The sequence below is a fragment of the Buceros rhinoceros genome, unplaced genomic scaffold (genome assembly GCF_000710305.1).
Source record: "Buceros rhinoceros silvestris isolate BGI_N320 unplaced genomic scaffold, ASM71030v1 scaffold1775, whole genome shotgun sequence".
Taxonomy (NCBI): Eukaryota; Metazoa; Chordata; class Aves; order Bucerotiformes; family Bucerotidae; genus Buceros; species Buceros rhinoceros.
This window is the reverse complement of record NW_010414400.1, coordinates 78,251-103,665: the sequence shown is the minus strand read 5'-3', so window position 1 is coordinate 103,665 and position 25,415 is coordinate 78,251. Positions and strand designations below refer to the sequence as shown.

The 25,415-nt window shown below is 43.0% G+C and overlaps 1 protein-coding gene across 1 annotated transcript in view; it reads right to left on the bottom strand.

Moving 5' to 3' along the window:
* Positions 1 to 7,874, bottom strand: part of LOC104494259 (synapsin-3-like) — a 45,111-nt gene extending 37,237 nt beyond the window's left edge. Inside the window, exon 1 of the mRNA XM_010137069.1 lies at positions 7,558 to 7,874. Coding sequence (XP_010135371.1) covers positions 7,558 to 7,874 — 317 coding nt within the window. The remainder of the gene's footprint in view (positions 1 to 7,557) is intronic.
* Between the last annotated feature and the right edge of the window lie 17,541 nt (positions 7,875 to 25,415).

Genomic DNA, 25,415 nt, shown 5'->3' with positions numbered 1-25,415 from the left:
ATGCCTTGACCCCCCCACCCCCCCCCCCGCCCTAGCCCCTACACACTATAAAGGCAGGGGAACAGGGAGGGGGGTGTGTGTGGGGAACAAATGCATTTGTGCCCTGTTTTCTACGGGGTAAAAAAAAGGAAGGTTTTCCTTTCAGAGGCCAGCCCTCAACCCCTCACCACTTCTCCCTGGTTTAGTAATTCCTAGCTGCAAATAGTAAGGACTTTTGAGATGGTCAAGTCCTCACTGCCCAGGGCACAGGGCACAGAAAAATTACTCTGGCAAATGCCAGGGTCTGCAACCCTCTGGAGCTTTCATCCGTATCTGCTTTGTTTCAGAGATCTGCACTGTTTCAGCTATGGGATGGACTGCTTGGTGGTTAATATTTATTCTGTAAGAGCACCTTGAGCCGGGTGTTGGGGGTGCATGCGTGTGTCAGGATGCTATAAAGATGGTGGGTAAGCACGATAGATGTGTGCTTTAACACCTCTGAAAATGAAGTTAAATGAGCCAGAGGCAAGTGCAGAAAGAGGGAAAGGGTAACCACACTGTACAGACAGACATTGAAGGACCAAAAGATAAATCTAAGTTTTGGGTTGGGTCAAAAGGTAACCCTAAATATACTTTGCCAGGAGCTTCACAAAGTTTCAGCTCCAGCCAGGTTCAGTATTGCTGTGCTCAGGCCTGTGCCTCCCCAGAGCAAGATCATCTTGTTCTTAGTGCTGTTACCACCTGGCTTGCTGAAGCCACTGAACTGAGAGCCGGCTGAGATGCCCTGCAGGTAGGTCATTGGTGTCTGAGGTCAAGCTGTGGGAACAGGCTGCCTTTGTTGCCTTCTGGGAAGAACCACAAGACCCAGCCTGCTTTGGTTACTGTAAAGCAATCCCTAGAGCATTATTAGTTATGGGATCACATCAGGGAAAGAAACGCCTCTCCTAAAGAGGTTTGTATCAGACTGTGATGGTGGTATGTTTTTGGTTTGTTGTCTACTTATTAAAATTATGTTCTGCTGTACCTTGGATTACTGACCAGGACTAAAATATTCACATCTAAAATAACATTACTTATTTCTATTTGGGGTTTTGTTTTTTTTTTTTTTTGGTTAAAGGAAGTCTTCGTGGTGAGGTCCTTGTTGAGGTCTGAGGCCCCACCCTACAGAGCTGGAAGGATTTTCTTGGCTTGAATGCACACAGAAAGGGAAGCTTTGGGGAAGGAGAGGAGAAGGGCTTTTTAAATCTTTTGTGAGTCCTCCCTTTCTCTCAGGGAACTGAAGGCCTGTTTTCCAGGGAGACCTGGGTTGGCAAGCCACCAGCACTTTAATGATCACAGACACAACCATTCAGGCCACTCTTTCTATTCAAGAAACTACAGAGTCCCACACAATACTGGCCTCCCAGCATCTTCCTGTACCACCTCCTGATCATGAAATGGGGGTAATCAAAGCCATCCCCCCACCAAAAGAAGAAGCACGAGTTAATGCAGTGCTATTGTTTTTCAGCACGGCTTTCTGTGCTTCTGAGTGCTGTCACGATAGGAAGGACACTTTGCTGTAGGTCTGGTCCCCTATCCAGGCTACATCCCGGTCCTGGCCACATTCATCCTGGCCACAAAAAGCTGGGGAGGGAGGTGGAGGTGGGGTGCTGCTTTAAGTACAACATGAGGCAGCAATTTTATTTTGTGTATTATCCGAATAGTACATTGCTGGAACATTTCCATGTTGCTAAATCTAGATGGTATGGCCTGAAGATGTTTGCAAGGGGTATCATTTTGTTGAGGATTGTGCAATATTTTATCCCAGCCCACTTCTGCCCTCCCTGAACTTGAGGAGTAGGAGAACCAGGCTAACTTGAGCCCACACTGAGGCAGGGCTGCTGGCTTTCAAGCAGAAGAAATCTGGCTCACAAGCCTTGAGAAATACTTCTGAAGGATTTTGTATTTTTTAGTATGTACAGGACTAGGTAGGACATTCTGAGGTTAAATTCTATGCATTTATAGGAACTCTGGCAAAGCAATTAAGGTCCCAGATTTGACTTACATTAGCATATTTATAACCTAGTGGGGAATGTTTTCCATATTCCCTGTGTCTATTTTTGTAATGATACTAATCCTTTACATTTCTGTATCACTTTTCATTTAGAAGGACTATATCCCAAGTTGCTTTACATATGCAGGACAAAAATACAAGCAGACATGATGGTGCTATACCTAAACCAGATTGGAAAGTGATGTGATAGATGTAATTTACTGAATATTTTTGAGAGCCTTACCTCATTTTCACCCCTATGCCTTTATGCCAGGGAATACAGAAACTCTTCATGCTGCTTCTAAGTGTGCGCACACAGAGACACACACGCACACACACGTTTAATACAAACTTGCCTCCTCTTTCCCAAAAGTGGAATTTTTGCCCTCAAGTTACACTTGGCAAGAAATACTCATTCCTGGGAAGACATGGCTAAATGATGAAAATGTAAGGTTTTTAGCTAGATTTGTGAAAATGTGAATTTTACTTGTACACTTTTTCAAATTATAGCTGCATAGCTGCACAGAACTTGTGAAACCTTAAAAGGTCACCCCTGCATAATAAAAGCTAAATCATAATCACTTATCGTCAGTTATCACCATGTTAGATGATTTGGGGCTTCATATGGGGAATTATGGACAAAACTTTGCAATTTCATCTGAAAATTCCTGAGGTCGAGCTTGAATTATCAGTTCTCAATAATAATAATAATAATAATAAAGATGAATGTTAACAAAGTCCAAAACCAAAAGCTAGTCCAAATCTTCTCATTATATTTAAATGAGTTAGGTACAGAAATATTGCTCTGAATAGGAGCCTTAGTATATCATCTTCAGCCTACTGAAAGCATGAAATGATTCATGACACTCATTGAATATTGTTCAAAAGGAATTCATTGAAAAAGAAAGGATTTAGCAAGTCCTATGTTACTAAAATTCAGTATTAGACTGTTATTGTTTAACCAATTATATTTTTTGACAAATTACATATTTACTGCTCAATATTGTCATGTACTATCAGCAGTAAAATTAGTTTCATTTTAATAAAAAACGGTTGATAATGTCCCCTGAACCATATAACACAGTAATCCTGCCAGGTCAGTCCATAATTAGACTTGAATCATGACGTTATTGATACACAGAGAAACATATCTGAGGTATTAAGAGGATTTAATTCAGTTTTAATCACAATTTTTCTCTTTCTTCATCTTTAAATTTTTAGAGACATTATGTTCAGAAAGATTTGGCTGTAAAGTAAATGGGAAAACAACAGTGCAGTTTTGTGTCTCCTAAAATATCCCCTGTGGCTTTTTTTTCTGTGAAACATGGCACAACCCTCACGTGTGGAACTGCCTCACATAGGGCACATGCATTTTGTGCAAGACAGTATGTAACACTCTTAGTGCTTGCAACGGCCTGAAATTTGGACAAAACACACCAATGGCTTTGAGAAGTGACATGAGATATTTCACAAATGCAACCAAGATATTTAGCAAACGCAACAAGAACGGCTTTGTTGTGCTGTCTGGTCCAGAAAATGATGGTTTTAGCATATTGTTAATAGGACCCTTAGCTGTGCTCGATCACTTCCCAAATAAGCTGTTTAAACAAGAACAGCATTAGGCTAGAAAGCTGAGCATTTTTGCAGAGGGTAGGGGTTAACAATTCACGGTACTAAATCCTGTTTGATCTGCTGAGAAATTCAATCCAGCAAGAGCATGATTTTACTTAAGTGTGTGTTAGGAGAGGGAATTGCCAGAGGTGGGACATTTTCCTCCTGGCTAGGGTTGGGCTGCTGAAGTTGGCTCATCTGCTATTACACAGAGTCCTGCCATCCCCCTTCTTCATGGTTCTGCTCTGCTTTGCTCTGTGTTTGCATGTGTGCATGTATTCATGTCTGAGCTCCGTTTCTCTGGCAGCTGCTCTAGGTGAGTTGTGGTTGCATTTTTTGGAAGTCTCCTGAGGCACAGACACTGCTTGCCCAGCCCACATGAAGGTTCCTCATATTCTCCTGGCGGAGGCCACTTGGCTGAGATATGTACCGTTAATGACTGAAGAGAAGTAAAGTTTTTTCCCTAGCATGCTGATGCACGGATACATTCATTGCTGTGGGTGCCTCTGAGGGCTGCCTGGCAAAGCCAAGAGCATGAGGGAGCCATACAGGTAGTGTTTTTCTCTCATGTACATCCTGCATGTGGCAAATTCACTGCGTACTTCCTCGCAATGCTCTAGAGCCAGGTCTTGGAGAAGGATGGAAAATTTGTCAAAACATTGCCACTTTAACAGAAAGCTGGGTGAGTTCCCTTGCTTTTAATAGAATATACCTTTCTTTTACTGCTGCTAATGCAGAAAGCAGCTGATCATATTCCTTGGGGCTCACATTATTTTTATAGTACTTTGTCTTTGGAATAATACAGAGCATATTCTATGTCAGAAGTAGTAAGGATTTTATGGAGGAAGACAGGCCATGGATTCCCATGGATACTCCTTGCTTCCTCCAGACCTCTGAGAGAAGTTGGCTGCTGTACTGTACCATCAGAGACATAGTTGTTCCTAAAAAATAAAAAGGATTGCCATTTGTCACTTCAAAGTGCATTCAACATGCACTTGAGTATTTGGGTTACGGCATTTCATCATGCACTTGTGCAAAACTTCGTCCTAATCCACAACTGCAGTTCTTTGCCTCTGCTGTAATACAAACAGCGATGACAAGTTAATGTCTGGCTTGGCAATATTGCTGCAGTCTCCAATTATGAGGAAGTGTTTTCATTTGGAGAAGAGAAATCAAATGGCAGATTCCACTGTCTCTCACCCTTCCTGTCTGTGAACAAGCTAGTCCGTGTTGTAAACCCCACTTAACTTGCTGAGAGGGAGGAGGCATTGTGGAAGCCCCCCACCCCTAAAATAAAGGTAGCGCTTCAGTTGTTGTTTCTAGGGGATCTTTCCTAGTAGAATTAACTATTTCAAAACGAGGAGAGGGTTTCTTGAGAACTAAATACAAAGGTTTCACAAGTAGCAAGAACCAGGGCAGGCAGAGGTGAAATGCACTCCAAACAAGATCATAAGCACAGAAATGACAATAGGTCCTTGTTCATCCACTAAAGTCTGAGACCATTTCAGTATGTGATGCAGAGTGGACAGCCAGAATCCATGGATAATCAGCTGCTTCTGCTGTGCTCTCACAAGTCAAACACTGCTGGCTCAGGCTGGTCAGCTTCAGCTCACATAACACTGGCTGAGACCAAGAAGATGACTGGCATTGCTTAGAATTACCTTACCAAGAATAAACATCCACGGAGCCATGGAATCACTGCTCTCGAGTGCTTCTCTCAAGGGCTCACTGAGTTTCCTGGAGACATGAAAAATCAACTGGCCTACTGGAGTGGTTGCATTGGTACGCTTTCTCAAAAAGGACGATATGATACTTCTAGGCTAGCGAAGTTTCTAAGCATGGGTTTCTGTCCATGCTGCAAAGAGCCATGGAAATCTGTGGCAGGCAAGGATTAGTAATGATGTTTCCTTTGTTTCCATGTCAGGATACGGTCATGAATACATACACTAATTTTGTTCAGTACCCTCACAGCCTTAGAGAGTGTGAAAGCAGGGAGCCTTTGCAAGCAGCATTATTTGATATCTGCAAGCCTGAGGATAGAGGCAAAATGAAAGTGAAATGAAACAGGTTCCCCATTATGCACAGTAACTGCTAAGTTATAGACAGCAGAGGGATAGCTAAGACAGCAGGATGCACGAGTGGCAGAGCGAAGGCAGCATGAGTAACCATTTCTCCTCTTTATATCTCCCAGCTGCTGCTCCTTGGGCATGCTCAGCTCACAGGCCACAAAGTCTCTACGGCAGAACAGCAGCTGGGAGACATAAAGGCAGGGATTTGAACATAGTGTGTATTTTAAAACATGAAAACACTACAACAGAGTCCAATCCCTCCTTGTCCCTTCCCCTGTCCAGACTACCTTCAGTACCATTAATCTCAAAGAAAAAACAGATTGGCCTTTGATCTAAGGCTTTCCTCTCTGATTACAGCATTTGGACTAAGCCCCAGATGCTAGAGCTCTGCATTAGAGGCACTCCCATCCTCAGCTGGAGGATGCTGTGTTAAGGGACTGCCACCTGGCAGCATCTTCAAGGAACTGCAAAAGACGTTAAGCAGAGACAGAGGTCGGCGAGCATCAGCCTGCTGGGAGACTTGTGGGTGCATCCAAGAAGAAGAGATCAGAGTTGAGCCAGACTGGTGTTACCAACTGAACTATCTGTCGTTGAGAGGCTGCTACTGTGATAAAAGACACTAAGCCAGTGAAATATTAAGCCAGTGAAATATTAGGCCAGTGAAACATTTGGTATGATGACCACCTTATCGGGGACTTTCCCACTCAGTTAAAAAGTTTTCCTTTCAGAAAAATCCTGGTGTTCTCCCTCTGTTACTTCAAGTTGGCTGAAGAAGCCTCACCTAGTTGTACTCAGTCATTGCCCTTTTTTAGCAAAGAGCTGAGCTCTTGCTTTGTGGAGATCCACCTGGGAGGACAGGTCTCACCTTGTCCCCACTCTCCTGAGAAAGCAGAGAAGACCAAAGGTGACAACTTGACTGAAGTGTGGTGTGGGATGAAAACCACAATAAAATAATCTCCCTTGGCCAAGACCTGCTAACCCATTTTCTCTCATTTTGAATTCTTCAATACGGTCTCCTTGCCTGTGCTACCTTTTCCTTTTTTTCTGCTTTGTGACAAGCTGGCAGATGAAACAAGATCATCTCCTCAATACATGCTCTGGATTTTCTTTCAGGTGAGTCTCTTGGCTAGCTTCCTAAAGATTTCTAAACCAGCCAGTTTTGAAAGGGAGCACACTGCAAGCAAAAAGTAATTTCTCTAACATTTCAGAAGACTTCGGTTGTCCTACCCTTTGGAAAGTGTCCTCTGCTGCCCGATATCACACAAAACAAACTTCCAAACTTTTGTTTGTAAACAGAGACCTGCATGAACAAGACAAATCCAAGGCTTAGCTGAGCCTGAGAGCTTTTTGCCAATGCCGCTAAGCTTAGCAGGTGACCAGCAAATGACCCTCAGTCAGTACTATTGGTAGAAGTAAACTTGGGTTATGTTTACATAATTTATGTACAAATTTGCATATAGAAAAAAGTTCAAGAGAGATTGAGAGATGGAGAAACTGAGTTCCTTTTCATTTTTAGAGCCTACACAAACAGTAGTCTTAGGTCCTGAACCACATCACTAACACACCTTTAGCTATGACCTCTGAGGACCACTGCTAGGCATGCAGTTCAGCTAAGCCTGCTCAGCCAAGGATGCCCTACATGTACTCACATAATGAGGCCATGAAGTAGTTTGCCAATGATCACCAAATGCATTTTTTTTTTAAAGAAAGATGAGAAAAGCCTACTCTGCCATTTATGCAAGTCACCAGACAGACACTGACCTGAGGCCGGAGTTCATGACCTATATGTGAAAGTGTTTTCCAGATCCCTCTCATAGCCCAAACTTTGTGAAGCTGAATTCAGCAGGGAGGACCGTAATAACTTACCAGTCTGTGTGTGCGTCATCGATCACCAGGACGATCTTGGGTTTCTGGGCCACAGGTGGTGTGGGGCTGGCTGAGTGATCAATTAGTCCTGCAGCTGCTTGTGTGGTTTGCTTCATGGCACTGGAGATAGAGCTGAAGATGCTGGTGCCAGTAGAGGAAGAGTGTGAGGGCTGCGGTGGCTGCAGATGCTTTCTCTCTGTGGCAGGAGAAACTGGAGAGCTCGTGGAGTTGTCAGGGCGCTGCAAGTCCATCATGTAGCCGTTGGGCAAATTTGCCACAAAACTACTGTCTGAGAGACGCCGCCGGAGGAAATTCATTGTTGCAGTGGTGTGTGGAAACCTTCTCAGCAAAAGCGAGGCTGAACAACGGTGTCAGTAGTCCCAGAAAATGTTTCTGTGTGTGTGTAGGGCACCTCCTTGCAGTCCAAGCAGACAGAATTTCCTCCCTTAAAATCCTGCTGGAGAAATACGCCTTAGTTTTCCAACTGTATTTTCTTTCTCTCCTGTGGGAAGAGAATCAAAGACATATGTGTGAGATACATTTTGGGAGTCCGAGATAAGAAAAACTCTTTTAGCCTTTTAAATGGGTACCTTAATCAACAATGAGGGGGAAAAGGACTACTGGTTTCTATGCAGTATGCTGCACTAGTATAGGCAAACAGATAGGACAAAGTATGTTTCATGGCTTGCTCTCATTCCAAAATATTTTCTGGTCAGGACAGACCAGCTAAACTAGCTTAGGGGCTAGCAGTTCTGTAACTGTTCACTATAGGGAAAGAAAAATTATTCTGACCATAGATGTTAATTTTCAAGACAGATTGATCTCATTTCTGGTATTTTGTGTGTTAGAAATATCTCATGTTTGTTACAGAATAACCAGCAAATAATCCAATAGGATAAAAAGTTCTATCACTTTTGACAGGCTTGTAAGCAATGCTCTGAATTTAAGGAACGAAAGTTCAAACAGCATGTAGAAAACAAATAGTAGAAAACTCCCCATACATATCTTGATCAAGTTCGGTAGCAGCTTCAAACTACTCGTTTCTGTCTCTGTTGCTCTCAGCTCTCAAAATTAGACTTTGACCCAGGTGCATGCTGGTGCTTGCTAGACAAGCATCCACAATCTGTGGATGTTTAGACTAGTGATTTCACAAATTCACTTTTAGTGTTTTTGTAGGTACTCAAATCTAAAAATCTGGCTGTCTAGTCTTTACCTACTTTTTTTTCCCCCCTGTGGTTGGGTTTTTTGTTTTGAGAAGAAAGGCCTCTTACTCTGCTCATGTTTTCCAGTGAAAAAATGAACTCTGAAATATAACTACCTGGCTCTTCTCCCTTGACCATAGTATAATGACTTTGTTTTTAACCAAAACATGAAGTTTTTCTGTAATTAAACAATCTCACAGAATTAGTAGTTACATTAATATTTTTTTTCACCTGTAGGCACAGCCCAGAAATGAGATTTCCACAGTAATTCACCAGGAGCTTTTATCTGGTGAGACAGCCTTGAGTCTTGACCAGAGGATGGCTGATGAGATTTAGGGGAAAAAATAAAGAAACATATTGCTGGTAAAATATAACAGTTTTTCAAGGCAGACATATCTGCAGCAACAGAAGTGAGGGTTATCTTATACGTCAAGTGAGACAAGTCATGTGAATTCCCAGTATCATCGTTAAATCATGCTCCAACGTCCTTCAAGTCTTTTTGAATGAGCCCCCTGAAAACACTGGGGCTCCTTGCCTTGACATGCTTGGTTTGGCCTCCCTCACTGTTCATGCTCTTGTCACAGTCTCTGATTGCCTTTTGACAGCAGGAAACTGTCTTTTCCCAGTTGGTCCAAGATAGCTCGGTGCCTGTGAATCTCCCTCCTGGAGCTGTGGCTGAGAGTTCATGGAGCAACCAAACAGCTTTCTTAAAGTAAGTTGTCATTTGTTTTCACCTATAGGGATTTACAGAGCTTTAGAGACAGAGGATTCAGACCTTTCAATGTCCATACCTCTCTTAGTGCCCTTAGGGAGGCTCAGATGAGCCTGCCTGGAGTGAGCAAGCTACAAAGAGCCCCATGTATGGCACATGTCCGCCAAATCTTGTCATCCATCACCACCCCAACCCTGTAGACTGTCTGGAGCAGAGGGCTCCCTGCTAAAGCTGCTGACAGTAGAGCCAATTTCTCCTTTGAGTTCCGAGCTTTGGCAGTGCAAGTTCTCTGACTTTGCCAGAGCCTGGAGATAGTCTTTTCCCAGGGAATAGCTCAGGAAATCTTTAATGACTTCCTGCCACGTTTACAATCGATAACATATCTTGAGGCATTGTGCTGACTTCCCGCCCGGTCCTGGCACGCCCCGTGACTGAACAACGTCAGCAAATGCACGCACTAGTGAGCACTTCTGTAGCACTGACTGTTTATGCAGCAATTGTTCCAAAAATCAGGTAATGTATATAGTACCCATGAATTATGAGCTAGCTCCTCATCTCATTAGTACATTCATACAACGCTTGGCCTACTCATGTCCTCCTGAGTGTCAGCACAGAGCCATCCACTGTTACCTGTCTGGGATGACCAGAGTATAGACCCTACGCTTTGGGGCATTTGTATACTATGGACTGGGTAAAAACGAGTTGCACTGTCCTCTGCTCAGGAACCTGTGTTTTCTACCTTGCATAAGACAAAGAAGAAAAAAATCCCCTCAGTTTAATGACAGTCAACTCAAGAGTAGGTCTGGTCCTGGAGGACCCCAGAACACCCCAGAGATCTGTCAGAAAAGGCTCCAAATGACTATCCCATTACTGTGTACAGCAATTAGGCGTGCTCTCTTGAAGGACCTTGGTTGTAACTAGCAAGAGGTGAGATGTAATTTCAGTACCAGTCTCAGAAGAAGCAGTTTTAGCACAAGATGCTTGACCTTTGTCTCCTTTGTACAGCATCAGAGAGAGCTATTGGTTCCTGCTGTGGCAGCCCTCAGCCACGGGAGGGAACCTGGCCCCAGCTGTACAGGCTGGACAAGGCTCTTTTCATAAGCCAGAATCCTTGGGACAGAGTCCAGCAGGACTCACACGGTCTTGAAATTGTTTCTCCCCCACTGCCAGGCACTCCTTGCAAGATTTACACGCTCCAGAAGGACATGGGCACCTTGCAAAACATTAGCCAGCAAAGTGACAGGCAGATGTCTCTGCTCTGCCCTGCAGCGTGGAAGAAGGGCATGGAGGCACACAGTGTAGGACGTCTCAGGGCTGGGAAAGGCCAGAGAATCCCGTGATCCACCTGGAGGGCACGCAGCTTTTCTCTGCAACAAGGCTTCCCAAATTGTGCCCTCTGTGGTACTACTTACAAGAAACAATTCATCATACTTATTGCAAGCCCATGCCCACTCACCTCCCGGACGCTTTTAAACAGCAATATTTACAGTGACCCATCATTTTTTCCACCAGTGGTTTGGTAGTGGAAGCTGTTGTCCAGGAGGCACTGGAAGCTGGCAAGACTCCCTTGTCCAGAGAGTTTGGGATGTTGCATCGAGGCTGGCCTTTCCCTCTGCCGTCTGGCACTGCCTTCACTTGCTGCGAAGACTGGGCTCCATGCCTTTGGCTCGGGGAGGAAGGAGGGACAACCAAAGCAACTGATGTCATGGGGAAATCTCCCTCCAGCAAAGCATGTGGAGGCTAAATTCAAACAGCATGACGCTGCTGAAGCAGAGAGTAAGACCTGGATCCACTCTGGGATGGGGAATGGCAAACGCACCAGCAACTTTGACTTCGGGCCTGTCAAAGTGATGGCACAGACTGTCCTCTTCTTATTACATACACTTTTTTATAACGAGCTGAGTAATGTAATTAAAATAGACTTTCTCTTATTTTAAAAAGGAAGTTAATGGTGGCTTCCCTGTATCAACTTGTCTATTGCCATTAGTGCCACCACAGAGGAGATCTCTGTGGTAGGAACAGTGTAAAGTGCCATCAGATTCCTTTGCTTACTGGGAAACCTCATGGTCTTCTGCATCATGCACACCTGCTGTTATTTAACTTTGAGCAGTAGGCATTTTCATACAGGCACAGACTGAGCAGGTTAGGACCTCATTTTCCTACTGCTTGGAACTCCCTGTGGACATCCTGAGAGCTCAGCAGACCAGGCCAAATCTGGCTCTGTGAAGTTCTCATGCCATACACCTATCATGCAGTGTGGCATCCACCTGATGTTCGTACAGATCCTACCCTAGCAGGTGAGCAGGGCTGTAACTTCAACGAAGCCAAGAGCCAACACCATCTTCAGAAGCAAGACAAATCTGCTAAGCGGTATTTTGTCACTCCAGAGGCACAGCTAGTAGAGCAGCTGGCTCTACACCATTAAGCTGTGGTGCCTCTGTGCACCCAGCATCTTCTGATAGCTCACATGGAGATAAGTCACCTCCTTAATGCTGTGCCAGGCACGAACCTGCCCATTGGAAGGCCTCTAGCCCCCTGTACAGCTGAAATACAGCCTATGGGCTGCTTCCAGGTAAGGCTGCAGCTTCTGTTGTGTTCCTCAAGCTGCAATATAGCAGTTGTCTCCCCACCATGCAGGAGAAATCTGCTGCTGTGTGAAACAGCTGCTCCAAAAACTAGCTAGGAAAACAGTGGGTATCTGGGCTTTGTAGCTGCAGGTTGGGTATGTGGGCTGTATTTCGGGATGGGAAAATAATAACAAGGCACAGGAGAATGAGTGAGTCTTGAAGAAAGCAAGCAGGCAGGAGAGAGGGGGAGAGGAGAAGGAGAAGATGCAAGCAGAAAGGGAGGAAAGTTAGTGGAATCGGTTTAACCAAAAGATAATGTGGGAACATGCGGAAATCTCAACAATGAGACCATAGTCAGGGAATCAAAAGGAAACAACATGAGCAACTGAATGGAGCAAGAGCGAGGTCAATTAGAGCTGACCTTGAAAACAACAGCAAAGAGGCTGGCACTGTCAGCCCCTTACTAACATGCAATTAAACTTTCTGGCTGATATTTTCGGAAGGGCAAGGGAGGGTAAGCAATCTGTTCCCTCAGCACGTTGACAGCAGTCAGGCATCTGCCTGCTTTTTCTCAAGGATATATTCCACAGAGATGCAAGTTATCTCGGAAAACCTGTTGACACATGTTAGAAAACACTAACAAAATGTTCACTTAAACCTCTTAATGGATTACTTTCTAATGTGTGGTAGCATCCAGAGGGGAGCAAACTCTATTGGTTGGTATCTGTTAACTGTGCTTAGATTTCCCCTGAGCTTGTTATCTATACAGTCAGGTAATGAACTGAGACAACCATGCCAGCCTGCATCTGGTCTCTGATCCCTGCTCTTGACAGCCTCCAAGGAGCAATGCTGGGGGTGGCAAGATGGAAAGACTACACGGATGTCAATAGTAGAGATTATCCTCCCACCTCACCATAAGGGAGCTGTGCACTTCTGCCTCATGATGGCTGGAAAGATGAGGGTGTGCTCCTCACCTGACACTAATACCCCTCACATCCGTTTTCTGGATATACATTAGCAATTTAAGATGTTCCCATGTGTCCTTTTCTACCAGCAGGCATCTTAACACAATGGGGGAGTGGGCTTCTGTGGAGGGACAGCCATGTTACAAAGCTCCAAATACAGCTAGAAGGCTTTCCACAAAAAAAAAAAAAAAGGAGAGGAAGAAATATTTTATTATTGTGCAGCTTTCAGTGTTTCACCCTGAATGACTTCAACGTTCCCAAGCTTGACACAGTATAAGAACAAAAAGCAGAATAAAACAATTAGTACTGAAATTAATTAGGACTTTTGTTGGGTTTTTTACCTCCCTTGCTCCAGTGTTGAACTTGAGAGGCTCAAGTGTTCAAAATTTTCTTGGTATTTTTCAATGCAAGCTAAAATTCCCTAAATCATGAAATTAAACCAACAGAGGTTAGAAAAACAAAAGGAAAAGGTTACACTACCAGAACCCCCACATTTTTTATAAGTGAAGCATATAAAAAAACCGTAAGGGTTTGAAAGACTGTACGTGGTCCTGAAGAATAGAGGAAAGCAGAGAGTTTTCGTGCCTGTGTTCAGTTTGCAGAGAGCTTTGCCAAGCATCAGCAACGCGGTACAGCTCCAACACAGGCACAGGTGGAAAATTTCCAAAGCACGTAAACTGACAGCATAAATTCCTTCTAAAACCAGAGGGTTTGTGCATGAGGGTGCCATAGGTACTTCTGGAAATTGTTTATCTGCTATGACTGACACTGGCAGAGCTGTGCTGTCATTTTAAGGTGGTTGCAAGAAGGCAGGACCCTGCAGCTGGAAAGGATGGCAGGGCAGAAGAGCAAAGTGGGGAGCACTGCATTCAGGACAGTGATTCTACCCAGAGCCTGAGTTCCCTGTTGTGTGTTAGATAGTCTCTCACCAGAATTTCACTTGCTTCCCAAATTCTTTATTATCTTTCACAGCAGCAGTAATTTCCTTTGGAAATGGGATCTTTAAGGATTTTTGCAAGAAGTCAGCGTCTTAAGCATCCAATTTATCTATTTAGAGAGACCCTCAGAGATGACTGGAAGCCTCTGTCAGAAATTAATCATTTCACAATGTTCCACATGGTTCATTAAGCCACTGATACGTATAAAGGTGCAATAATTCTCTTGTCTTATTGCTGCTTTATTGCAGACCTTAAAAAAATCCTCTCTACTTTCTTGGGTAGCTACTTAACTGGAAATGTCTAAGCTTCACTCTAGGTGGGTTGCTTTATCTGGTCTTGAAGATAATGGGTGTGCACATACCAGACTGAGTGCAAATAGGACCATTTCCTAAGAGCTACACTCAGCACAGAAAATGAGTTGGCCTGTTTCCTCTTTTGCCTGCTATTTCATAATGACAAGTGAGAGAAAGAAGAGGAGTCCAAAATGACAAAATGTCATTGTAAGATTACCAGGCTTTCAAGTACATTCCAAAGGAAGATGACTAAAGCTCATGAACAAGAGTGAAAAATTTTCTAGTGAAAAACAAATCTGAATATTATGATAATACTCGATGGCTTTAATTCCCCCAAGAACAAATTATGATGTGCTACATCTTGGAAACAATACATTATTTCCTCATTTTAGTCTCACTGTGGAAATCCAGTTGGCACCCAACGACCACAGTGTTGTCTGAGTGGTAATATCCCCTTGCTGATAAGCCTAGAGAGGTCTTTTGTGGCCTGGTTCAATATCAATACTTGCTTATCAGCAAAGCCAGACTGAGCTCAACTGGAGCAGGCAGTATGAAGCAAAGACATCCCGTGCTTAATCCTTGAATACTACAGAGCCATCTCCATCTGAAAGTCGGTGGAGTTGGCATATTGGCTCCATTTCTTATTTTCCTAGCGTATGGTGGTCATTCTCACCCCGAGCAATAGTGACACTAATGCTTCCATTAAGGCTAATACTTACACACATGCCAAAATGGCTCCTCATGATTATATTAAAGCAAAGCAGGAGATAGCAGTACAAACTGGTGATTTTATAGATATATATGCTCTGCATATTAAGAGGACAAAATTGTACAAAGGAAGCAAACAGGGCTCTGAAACCCCAGTCTTTTTCTTTCCTAGCTTTGGATCTGACTCTGTTCATGTTGTGTGTTTGTGAGGCATACTCTAAGTTTCCTGCAGTAACCATACAAGTCCTGGTTTCATGGTGTTAAGAGTGAAAGCGGTACCAGACACACCATCAATAGAGCTGTGATTTCCTTCAGCTGAGAGATGCATTACTTTGAAGAGCGTTGATGTGAATAAAATCAGGAAGCTGTATTTATTTAATATGCAGGGCCTGCCAATATGCATTAGGGCTTATCCAGATAAAAGATGCCTAAGGAACTGACAACTCACAGGTTCTCAGAGGAAGCTGCAGCAGCCTGACCAGTGCTAATGGGGCTCCTGTCTTGATTATGATCACATCCCGCTCCTCATTCCTATGTCATTTTCTTTCTATGGTATTCGATTCTGCCACAATAGACTGGTTATTCAAAATGCAGGTAAACAGAATATTTTGTTAATATAGAGTTAACTAGATGTGTTGCGGGGGAAAAGGTGTTACATGTCATGAAAGGGAAGAAACAACTCATTAAGAGGTCATAATACACGCCAAATAGACAATTATTAATTAACTGATGATAAGAAGGATTTTCTGTTTGGAGCACAAATTGTATTAGTTTTCATATAAGCCAAAAATGGATTGCATATTTCCAAATAATGTATCTTCAAACATAACTCTGTAATTCTTGTATCAATACCTCTAACTCATTTTAAATGCCACAAGAATTCAATTTCTTTCCTAAATGTTCTATGCTTCTGGGGTTTAAAAAGTTTTCCTTCAAACATCTGAAGTCTTCTAAACCCTCTGCAGTGCTAGTATATTCCATCTAAGTTTTGCTGTACTTTGCATCCATCCCTTTTCTCCTCCCTGCACCAGCATATTCCAGTTTCCCAGAATTTTCCCATATGTCAAGGAATCCCTTATGATACTTGAGATTTGCTTAACCTGATGATGTGAACAGCAGATACCTTGAGAAATAAAGCCTGTAATTTGCCTTTGTGTGGCAAGGTGCTCATTTGCTTTCTGTCTGTCCTGGCCCATCTCATGTAGCAGCACTTAATACAAAGAGAAGAATAAGCTGGAAATTTAAGCAGACTTTATGATTTGTTTCGATGATGGAAGAAGAAGTCAATGTTTTACTGCACTCTTGTGAAGATTTCTGGCACAACTGTAAGACAGCTTGATTCTTCCATGTGATGTAGAAATGGTAGAAGTTTGACTGGTTGGTCTCTTTCCTGAAGAGAAAAGGGGGCTTGGTAGGTCTTTATCTGGAGCACTGTAGGGGGTTCAGCTGCCTATGTGTGTCTCAGGCTCTGTTATGACCATCCCAAATTGCATTGAACATTTCCAGGAGATGTTTTTCTTCATTCTTTCCCCCGCATGATTACTATGGATCACATGGGGACAAATAAAAAGCAATGTGGGTTTGTGCAATACTCCCTTTTGCTTGCGCCACATACCCACACACTTCTCACCCCAGTAAGGGTGACAATCCCCTCTTCTCAGAGCTGACTTGAGCACCCCAGCTCAGTGCCTGAGCCCCAGCTTCATAAAGACCAGCCTGTGTGTTGAAACTGGCTGCCGTGTAATAACTGCATGACTTTGTTGTCCCTGTGCAGTCATAGGGCTTGTTAAAAAAAACCCAAACAAACCCTGGGGCACAACTTCTTAGCTTAAAGATTTCAGAGGCTGGCATGGAAGGCAGGGTGTTAACTACAGCAGGCTGAGGAAATATGCTTATTCCCTGCAGCTTTGCACAAAGCTAGGCACTTGTGGAGCCTCTTAAGGCAACCAGCCGAATTCTGCCTGTGCTTACACTTCCACATTCAGTGTTTTCCATAGGCTTGAGCTAAAGTGCACAGGTGATCTTCCTGCAAGTTTCAGTATGGCAGTCAGTTCATTAAAGCACACAAAACATTACACTCGATTTCAAGATTGCACACAAAAGGAAACCATTCATATGGTTTCTGTAGGAAGAAAGAGCAATTCTTTCATGTGTTTTTTTTTTTCTTACGGACTTTTCGCTTTGAGCAAGTCACTTAACTGCTTTGTGCCTTACTGTGCCTGATAGTGTAACAATATTTCTGTTAAATAAATCATGGAAAGGCTAAATTTGGTCAAGTTTGAATCGGCGTTATGCATATAAATGATATAAATACAGATTGCAGAGATGTTCTACAATACCCAAAGTAAATATAACAGCTGTTTAAAATTAAATCTACCTGAAAACTGTATTACTTTTTAACAAGGAAAAGAGTTCTCAGCTCAAGTTAGAGCTGCTAAGGTCCCTAGAATTCAGTTTCAGAGCTGAACACTGCAAAAAACTTTTGTGTATACCCAGGAGATATTAATTGTGTAAAAGTAATGCAGGGGTGATCTTTTATAAATAAGCCAAGTTAAACAGAAGGATCTCTGTCCCATATCCTATTTGCTCCAATGCAAACACAGTATCTGAGATGCATTAAGAAAATGAAGCCAGCAGGTTGAGGGAGGTCCTCCTCCCCCTCTACTCTCAGCAGTTCAAGCCTGCCTTTACTCTACTCAGTTCAAGAGAGGGAGGGAACTATTGGAAAGAGTCCAGTGGAGGGCTACAAAGATTATTAGGGGATTGGAGCATCTCTCTTACAAGGAAAGGCTGAGAGACCTGGGTCTGTTTAGCCTGGGGAAGAAAAGACTGAGAGGAAATCATCAGTGCTTATAAATATCTAAAGGGCAGGCGTCAAGAGGATGCAGTCAGATTCTTCTTAGTGGTGCCCAGGGACAGGACGAAGGGCAATGGGCACAAATTGGAACAGAGGAAGTTCCACCTAAACAAAAGGAAAAAATTCTTTACTGTGAGGATGACAGAGCACTGGGACAGGCTGCCTAGAGAGGTTGTGGAGTCTCCTTCTCTGGAGAATTTCAAAACCCACCTGGATGAGTTCCTGTGCAACCTGCTCTAGGAGAACCTGCTTTAGCAGAGGGGTAGGACTAGGTGATCTCCCAAGGACCCTTCCAACTTCTACCATTCTGTATGTGATTCTGTGTGTGATTCATGAAACATGACCCAGTGAGTGATGGATAAATGACTTAAATTCATTACATTTTGAAAATTTGGTATCATCACTCGAGTCCAAAGTCTAAAGTAGTAGATCACCTTCACATTTTGTGATAGACATATCACATGTATTTTCCTAAGAGCTGCAGGAAGAACCTTGGTTAAATCACTTGATATGGAAATCCACAGGTAAAACCAGAGCAAAAGAGGGTCATGTTGTGAGCACTGATAATAATGTACACTACACAATAACAAATACATTAAAGTCCTTCACTTTTATCAGTTAATCACTTGCTCTCTTCTTGCTTCAGCTCCCCATCATTAGTATCTCATTCCTGAAAGAGGATAATTGCTTTGGATTTCTTCAATTACTACTAAAGCACTGCAGAGTACTTGTGAAAAATCAAATAGATTTGAAGACTAGGATCATTGAGCTTGGCCGCCCACATAGTGCAGCTTGTGTAGTTTCTCACAACAACTCCTGCTGTGAATTTATCATTTCTGGTTGAAAAACCGGCTCCGAGGATAGTTTGCAAATGCTCAGCAGTGTGGTCCAGACCAGCCCTGTATCTAAGCCGTTGCTACCGCAACAAAGCAGCAGCTTCCCAGAAAGCCCAAGTGAAGAAAACAGGATTTTGGCCGCCCACATAGTGCAGCTTGTGTAGTTTCTCACAACAACTCCTGCTGTGAATTTATCATTTCTGGTTGAAAAACCGGCTCCGAGGATAGTTTGCAAATGCTCAGCAGTGTGGTCCAGACCAGCCCTGTATCTAAGCCGTTGCTACCGCAACAAAGCAGCAGCTTCCCAGAAAGCCCAAGTGAAGAAAACAGGATTTCCCCCAGCTACAATGATTCCCCAAGGTCAGCAGGGACTGTGTGACCATATGATACCCCAATGCAAGGACACTTTCTTAAGCACCCCGTAAGAGCTCAGATGTTCACACTGTAAAGCAGCAGCTGTCTCCTGGGCAGCTAGATCTTGAGCAGCAGCAGCTGCCAGTGCATCATCTGCAGGGCTACTGAGTGCCTGGCAGCAATCCCTACCTGAGATGATTTTTCACTTTGCTCTACCCTGAAGGTTGAACAAGAAACGTGGCAAAATGATGCAGGAGATGGCAGCTGGTTTGTCAGCCTCAGTCCTGCCCTCCCTCTGCCTGTTCATCACTGATCCTCGCAGCAGAGCCCAACCTCTGGGGGCGCTGCTAGTCACTGCCCAGCAAGCTTTCTTTGCTAGCAAGCAGCAGCAAGGCTGCTGACTTTGAGCAAACTGTTGGTCTTCACTGGCATCTCTGTGCAAATCACAGAACCTGCCTGATACTCCTTAATACTAATGAAGCAGCAGCAGGAACCTTCTGGCTAGAGAAAATGTGGTGGAAAACCTAGTTAGTAACTGAGTATTCCCACCTAGTAAGTGTAACAACTGCTCTCTGTTAACAAAACCCCCCAAGTTTTGCCAAGAATAAGCACAGAACGTGCTGTTAGTTAAAATGAACATTCTGGGTGTTCACTTTGTTTTCAGAAGTGCTCTTTAGAGGCTCACAAAGATTTACTGCTGACGATTATTCCACCTCCCTCCCCACAGCTGCTAGTCCTGACCACACCGTGAAACAAGCATGTGCTACATGCTGTGCTCTCTTTAAATATCAGAGTTTTTCTTACCTGCCCATAGCCCTTGATGCTTTACCACTAAACACAGAAACATGCGCTTAGGAAGTTAGAAACCGAAAGAGTCTATTCATTCTTCACCACCTGCTCTGCGCTGGGAAGCTATACTGGTCTTACAGCATCATGTGAAAGTAACCAGCTATTGCTTCTGTTAGTCCAAGGTGTAGGAGGCTCTGGACAAAATTGCTGTTGTAGATGCCTCACTAACAAACTCTGTTGGTGTCACCTTTGTTTTCAAGCTGAAGGACAACTACTTCAGAACTGTCTCAGGATCCAAGCAGATCACAACCATCTAATAACCAAATGGAGAGAAAGGCAGACTGACAGATGCAGGTTCTTCCAAACAGAAGCACTTTTCAGATGTGACTGTATTGGAAGAATCACAGTGCAGGGAAACGTACAGAGCTTGACTAAGAATGGCCCAGTTGAAAATTTTTATATCTGTAAGAGTAGGTTGAAATCCAGACTGCTCATTTCAAAGAAACGTTGCCATTTCAGAATATTCTTTTGCTCCAAAACAGCCCAACAAATATGAAAAATTTCTTGTAACGTGTAAATATTTTATCAAACATCCCATTCATTCATAGGCATTCTTTTCCAAACAGATTTTCAAAGACAGCAGTTCCAGACCTTGTCTCTGAGCTGGTGAGCTGTGGTCCTTCAGTGGAGAGATGCTGCACTGAAATGTTATCAGCTGACCACACCCAACAGAAGGGTTGAAGGAGCATTATGAGGTTTGTATATGACAAGTTATCAGCATGTTAGTGTTATTATTTACTCCAGACAATCAAAGCTGACCACAAAACTTTTCTGTCCAAAAGCAGAAATGCCGCAGCAATGCAGAAGCTGATATCTTATGTCTTTCCCTGATTACTGCATTACTTTTCCTGGAACATTTACCAAACTCCAATATGGTCTTCAAGTTAGCAAAACAGAGTGTATGGAAAAACTCACAATGCTACTTATTTAACTGGAATCTATTTCAGAAAGCTGAGAGTCAATTCTTTCCATTCCAACTCAAGCAAAATTCTCATCAACTTCAGTGGGAATCTCACTGAAATTAAAATAAGTTTGGGGGTTGGATCTGATGCCTCTCTCTTTCTGATTGCAATGGAAGGCAAATGATCTTGCACAGCTGGCATGAATTTTGCACGAGATGACAGCTAGTGACTTCAGATCTGTGACTGCCCCAGGTAACAAAAGGCACCGTCCTGCTCTTACTGTGGGTCGTTCCTAAGGAGGGGACAATAGTTGTGTCATCTGACTGCAGGGCTCAGCAAAAGAGGTGGCACTTTCTTTCAAGACAGAAGCATGACATGTAAAACCAGAGGCCCATGACCTGTGACACACTCAGAGACATCAAAGAATCTTCCTGGGAAAAGCCTCCATGCGCATTAATAGGGATTGTTAGCTGCAGCTCTTGACAAGTGCTGTCCTCTCCTATGGCTTGAGTTGCTTAGGATCTGGTGCATTGAACAGCCTCAGGAAATTCTCATACATGAAACTGCCCTTCAGGGAACAGCAGGGGAAGCCCTGACTGAAAGGCTCTGTTGAATTATTAAGGTTGCCTAGAGTAAACCAAGGTAACCTTCGTGTTAATTCCCATCAGCCTCTTTCAGTTTTATTATAAAATAGCACTCTCCCCTACCTCGCCTACTCCTCTCTCTACTGTTAAAAACACTTCACAAGGCTGCTGAAGTAAGAAAGTCTGCCCTCAAGATTAACTAAATACATACAGGTCTATTTTAGATAGATGCATCAAGCTAAATATGGCAGTCTTCAGCTGCTGGAGGGAACGCACTGTTTCATCCAACCCCTCTTGCCAAAGTGCTTTAATGTTTTAGCAACCAGAAGGGAAATACAGGCACTGACTCTTATCTTTAAGAAGCAAACCAAAAAACTTCGGGGCTAAAAAAAGAATAAATGCTTCCTAACTTGTCACATTATTAGTTTTGCCAAGCCCACTTCTGATAAAGTCTGGGTGCTGAGTGTATTTCCCTGCCCACATGTTGTGTCCAAAGTCCCTGACAGCTGCCTGTGACGAGCACAGTGTGTCAGAGGTGCGTGCTGACTCAGGAACAGAAACACTAGTCCATCCCCTCAGAGACCATGTGATCATTCTTTATCCCAAATTTTCTTTTTTTTTTTTTTTTTTTTTTTTTTTTTTTTTTTTTTTTTTTTTTTTCCCACTGCACTGGTGGCTGTAAACAACTGTGCTGATAAGTTGAATGAGAAAACTCCTGACCTTCTTGACTTCTTTCTCAGAGGAGGGTCTATGTTTTCTAGCACCATCCTCTGGAGTTTATCAGCTTGTTCTGCAGAGTCAAGTAAAAGTGCTTCTGCAGCCAAGGTCTTTGACTGTTCCTGGGCTGCAAGGTACTACAGGGCTGTTCAGCCTTACTCTAAGCCCAGCAATTTACAGATTAAAGTGGGGGAGGAAGATGACAGTGTAATAGATATGTTCATATTATACCACAGATAACAACCGCAGAGGGCCAAGATACCCTACTTAAAATTAATACATTTTATCTAAAAAAGGAGTGTTAATATATTTTAAACAACGTATTTTAAAGGTCTGAATCATCTTGGAGCTGAATGTTCTGCTGCTATTGGTCTTGCTTTTCTAATAGTCCTATGTAAATATACTTGTGTTTGCTTATGAAGTTAATTTAGTGCTGGTGAAAGTCTACCAGTCCTTCTAGATTAAAAATATTTTGTGTTGGCTACCTAAGAGGTATTGTGTAAGCATTTCAGGCTGTTTTTTTTCCCCACCATGCTTGGAAGTCCTGAGTCCCAGTGGAGTGGGACTTTGTCCATTCGCTTGAATGGGAATGATGCATCAGTTAACCTCTTATTCTGCTCCAGATAATGTCAATGGTTTTAGTTATCACTTTTACTAAAAAGTGGCTTATTAATATCCTTTCTTAAACATTCTTGTGGTTTTAAAGGACTAGAACTAGCAAGTTAAAAAAGTTCCCTTCTGTATTTGTGCCGTTGTCAACAAAATGTAAAATTAAATTGTAATTTAAACAGTAGAGCTTGAGGTAACACATTCTTTCCACTCAAGGGAGCTGAACAAGCAGCTATTTCGAACCACAAAGACCTGGCTGAAGACAGTGATTGCCATCTTTTAAAGGGAGTTGCTATGTGTGTGTTTGCTCCTGTGTATGAGAAGAAATAAGGAAGCCAATGCTCATCTGCGTTTCCCAGTTGAAGTATACAGGGAAGAAGACCTGGCTCTGATTTGTGGTGAGAGCAGGAAATAAACCAGCACAAACTGACAATGTTTGGCAAAAACAAAATTTCCTTCTTCAAGAAAAAAAAAAAAGACGTACCCCTCTCCCCCTCTTTGTACAGCTCCACTCCCCCACTTTGTACACCTCTTCACCTATCTCTCCAGTCCTTCAGTTTTCCTCCCTTTAATATGAACTCTGACTGCTTTTTTCTGACCCATAGGAAGACAATGCAGCTAATGTTCTTCAGTCTGGAGTATTGTACAATACAGCAGCTGTCTGTCTTGTTCATATCCCTGTCTGATAGTTTACAGCAAAATTCAATGTGCCTTTAAAATAGACTGCAGTTACTCTCTCAGAAGTGATTTGAAGGCAATACTCCCAGTTTCAGGAAGCCTGGAAAGAGGGTCTTTCCTGCCTCATCCAATCGACTCTGTATTCCCCTCCCATGACAGACCACCACAAGCTACCCTGGGAAGCAGATGGTCTTTTCTTCCCCATTGTGTCACTCTGGTGGCAATGCAGAATTCAGCCCTTTGCAATGGAGTGCTGTCACTAGGACAAAAGATCATTTCCACTCCAAAGGCCGCATCACAGGCTCTTTCTCTTACTTCTCCAAAGCCATTTCATTTTTTCCCCCCCTCTCTTTATCAGCAGGGTCTAAATTACAAGCACATGTCCTGGCCCACCTTTCCTGTGGCCAGTGTAGTCTGCTAATGGCAACAAAGTCATACAGTACGCTTGCTTTAGCATTTGATCTGCCCAGACACAGTAAGATTATTTCTCATTAAACGAACAATAGATGAGTGTCTGGAACCTGACAGCCGCTAATACAGACATCGTTAGTTCTGCATAATCACTTCATTTTCCTTGATAACCGTATTATAGATATACACGAGGCTACAGCGCTGAACCAGTAACAGATCTGCTACAATTGCTAATGAGATCTCTGTTTGTCAGCATCCAAGAAAAATTCCTTGACATTTTACATGAGGTAGGAGAATATCAAGACAAACCATGAAGGAAGGGAAGAAGTGAAAAATTATCCATAATGGATAGCACAACTTCCCCACTGCTTAAACATAAAGGAAACCACCTTATCCCTCAAATATCAGCCATACCTAGAAACTGGAAGGTTTCCATTTGATCTTACCAAGTCTGTTTGAAAACTTACGAGCCAGGGCTTTGTACACCTGTGGCAATGCAAGCCAGTCAAAACCACAGAGGCCTGAGAGGAGAAGTGCTGGAGTAAGTGAGGGGGGGAGATATACGAGACAGAGCAGTGACGTTGTTTGAAAGAAAATGCTCTTACAATAGCTCTGAAAATGCCCTGGGTGTCTTGTTTGACATTTCACGTTAGCAATTTCAGCTACTAATAGATTATCAGATCAAGTCACTGCATCTTTATCAGCTATTAATTGCAGCTGCACCAGGGCAGCTCTTTGTTATACACATCTGGGAATTCTGGACTTATTTGTTCAGCTATGTGGAAGAAATGGGATTTTTAGCCTTAAAACAGCAAAAAAAGAATAAAACATTCTAGAGTGGTTCCTGCAACACCTGGCATTCTGGAGCATTTCCAGACTGACTAAAAAGTGATCCTACATCCCTATAGACATAGCAGCATCCTCTGAGGGGAGAATGACACAATACAAAACACAAATCACTGTACAATAAGAACCAAACTCACCCTTTTCTCCTTTTCTTTTTTTTTGTTAAAGGATAGGTTTTTTCTTTTTCTTGCTGGAAAAAGTGCAGTGTAAATGGCATAAACGCAAGGAATTTTTTGAAGGCGGAATAACATTTGCAAGGTGGAAAATGCTGAATTGAATGTCAAAATTAAAGCAACAATCCTTATTATAAAGGAGTTGTGAACGTTAAGGGCACTGTTTCAGTCCTCTAGGGTAGTTTGTTGCAATACTACAAATCCTATAAGAGCACTTGCTCACATGTTACATGCCTGCCACCCGCAAATCCCCCCCCCCCAAAAAAAAACCAACCAACCCAACCCAAAAAATCAAGCCAAACCAAACAACAAAACCAAAACACGAGAAAAGGAAGAGTAGACATCCAGAGAAAACTGGTAACTGGTACCGTTTCTGCAGGAGGAGGGATGATGCGCAGGACGCTGTGGCTAGTTGTAATTAGCACTGACATCAATAATGAGTGCAAGTTTTGCATCCCGTCATGGTCTTCATTACTAGAGTACCTCCTAACCTCCACCCAGGAAAATTATATCGTTGCATGAATTAATCATCTGGGCAATTAATGGCAAAAGCAACCTCAGGTTTCCAGTACAGTCTCTGGCACCATTGAATTGGCAATGACGTAAGCTTCCCTGGGAATAAGCTGGCGCTTTGCCCATTCCTGAGCCTCGCTGTTG